At 63.7% G+C, this 1,534-nt stretch overlaps 1 protein-coding gene across 1 annotated transcript; it reads right to left on the bottom strand.

Annotated features, from left to right (window-relative positions):
- Window positions 1–189: 189 nt before the first annotated feature.
- Window positions 190–886, bottom strand: LOC104073700 (low-density lipoprotein receptor-related protein 2-like; the record flags this gene model as incomplete). Its single annotated transcript, XM_009573572.1, has 2 exons — window positions 814–886; window positions 190–405 (listed from the first exon to the last, which is right to left on the bottom strand). Coding segments are annotated over exons 1-2 (289 nt in total), but the record flags the coding sequence as incomplete, so codon positions are not given.
- Window positions 887–1,534: the final 648 nt, after the last annotated feature.

The raw sequence follows: 1,534 nt of genomic DNA, 5'->3' as shown, positions 1-1,534 counted from the left end.
CGGGGCCATTGTCCCCATCCCCATCCCACCAGCACAGGCATGGCACTGAACAAGGTACAGCCCCTCCAGCCGCTCGGCAGATTGCCCCGGGGCAGTGCCTGCTCCTGGACCCACAGGAAGCCTGGTACACCCACCTGTGGGGCAGGCAACCCCCAGAAGCTGCTGTCCTGCCCAGCCCCAGGGTCTCACCACAGCCCTGCTCGTCGGCGTGGTCCAGGCAGTCAGCATGGCCGTCACACAGCCAGCTCTCGGGGACGCAGCGGGTGGCAGCATCACAGCGCAGGGCGCACTCCTGCGTCGGGCTCCAGCAGCCTGTCTCATCGGAGGCGTCGGGGCACTGTGGCACCCCATCGCAGCGCTCCCTAGCCCTGACGCACGTGGTTCCGCTTGCGCAGCGGAAGGCCCCTGGGGAGACAAGAGGCCTTGCTAAGCCTGCAGTAGGCAGCCAGGATGCCCAGACCCTCTGCTAGCAACCTAGAATGACCCCATACTACAGCAACAGGGCTTGGTCCCTCCTTGTCGGTGCATCCTAGTGCACCTAGGTCCTGAGCAAGGCGACTGAGGCAGTCTCAGCTCAGCTACATCTAGGTCACCGTGAGCAGCGGGGCCAGCCCTGTTGTCCCCTTCTGACTCGCAGCACCTCCAGCCCAGTGCCAAGCTCAGAAGAAACCAGCATGCCACATCACAAGCATCAGAGCCCAGGACACACTCAAACCTTCCCAAGGCCCCATCCCACCAACCCCACCAGGAAGCAGCCAGAAGCCCTGGCACAGGGAGACCCAGCTGCGCAGGGGACTGAAGAACGGCTCCTACCTGGGGTGTCGCAGAGCTGGGCACATCCATCCTCATCAGAGCCATCCGCACAGTCCTTCTCCCCATCACACATGTACTCCTGGGCCACGCACTCGGTGCCGTCACGGCAGGGCACATGTGTGCGAGGACAGGACAGATGGGGGACTGGGGTCAGGGGGTGTGCAGGGCTGGACAGGAGGGGTGGGGTAGGCGGCACTACCCATGCAGGGCTAGTTGGGCGCTGGGTGATAGTAGTTGGCCGTGGGGCAGTGGTCTTCATTGGCAAGGACCGAGTGGTAGTGGTGGTGCTGGGGGTCGCTGGCTGCACAGTGGTGGTCTTGGTTGGTGCAGTCTGGGCAGTGGTTGGCGCAGGGGTGGTCTTGGTTGATGTGGACTGGCTGGGTGTGGTTGGTGTTGTGGTAGCCTTGCTGGTTGGTGCAGGAGTAGTGGTGAGTGCCGTGGTGGTCTTGCTTGGTGTAGGTCTCGTGGTGGAGGTGGTGGGTCGAGCAGCAGCGGTGCTTGTGGTTGTCCTTGTAGTGGTGGTCACAGGTGGAGGGAGCGGCAGGGCAGACCCCTTGCTTGGTGGCACTGGCAGAGGTACAGGCACTGGAACTCGAGCCTAGATTTGGAGCTGTGCCCTCCCCACATTCCAGGCACCTCCAAGAGCACCCCACAAGGCCAACAGCAGCCAGGCATCCTGCCTCAGCTCGGAGCAGCACGGGCCACCCAGCCCCAGCAGGTA

The sequence above is a fragment of the Fulmarus glacialis genome, unplaced genomic scaffold (genome assembly GCF_000690835.1).
Source record: "Fulmarus glacialis isolate BGI_N327 unplaced genomic scaffold, ASM69083v1 scaffold35312, whole genome shotgun sequence".
NCBI lineage: Eukaryota > Metazoa > Chordata > Aves > Procellariiformes > Procellariidae > Fulmarus > Fulmarus glacialis.
This window is presented reverse-complemented; position numbering and strand designations above follow the sequence as displayed.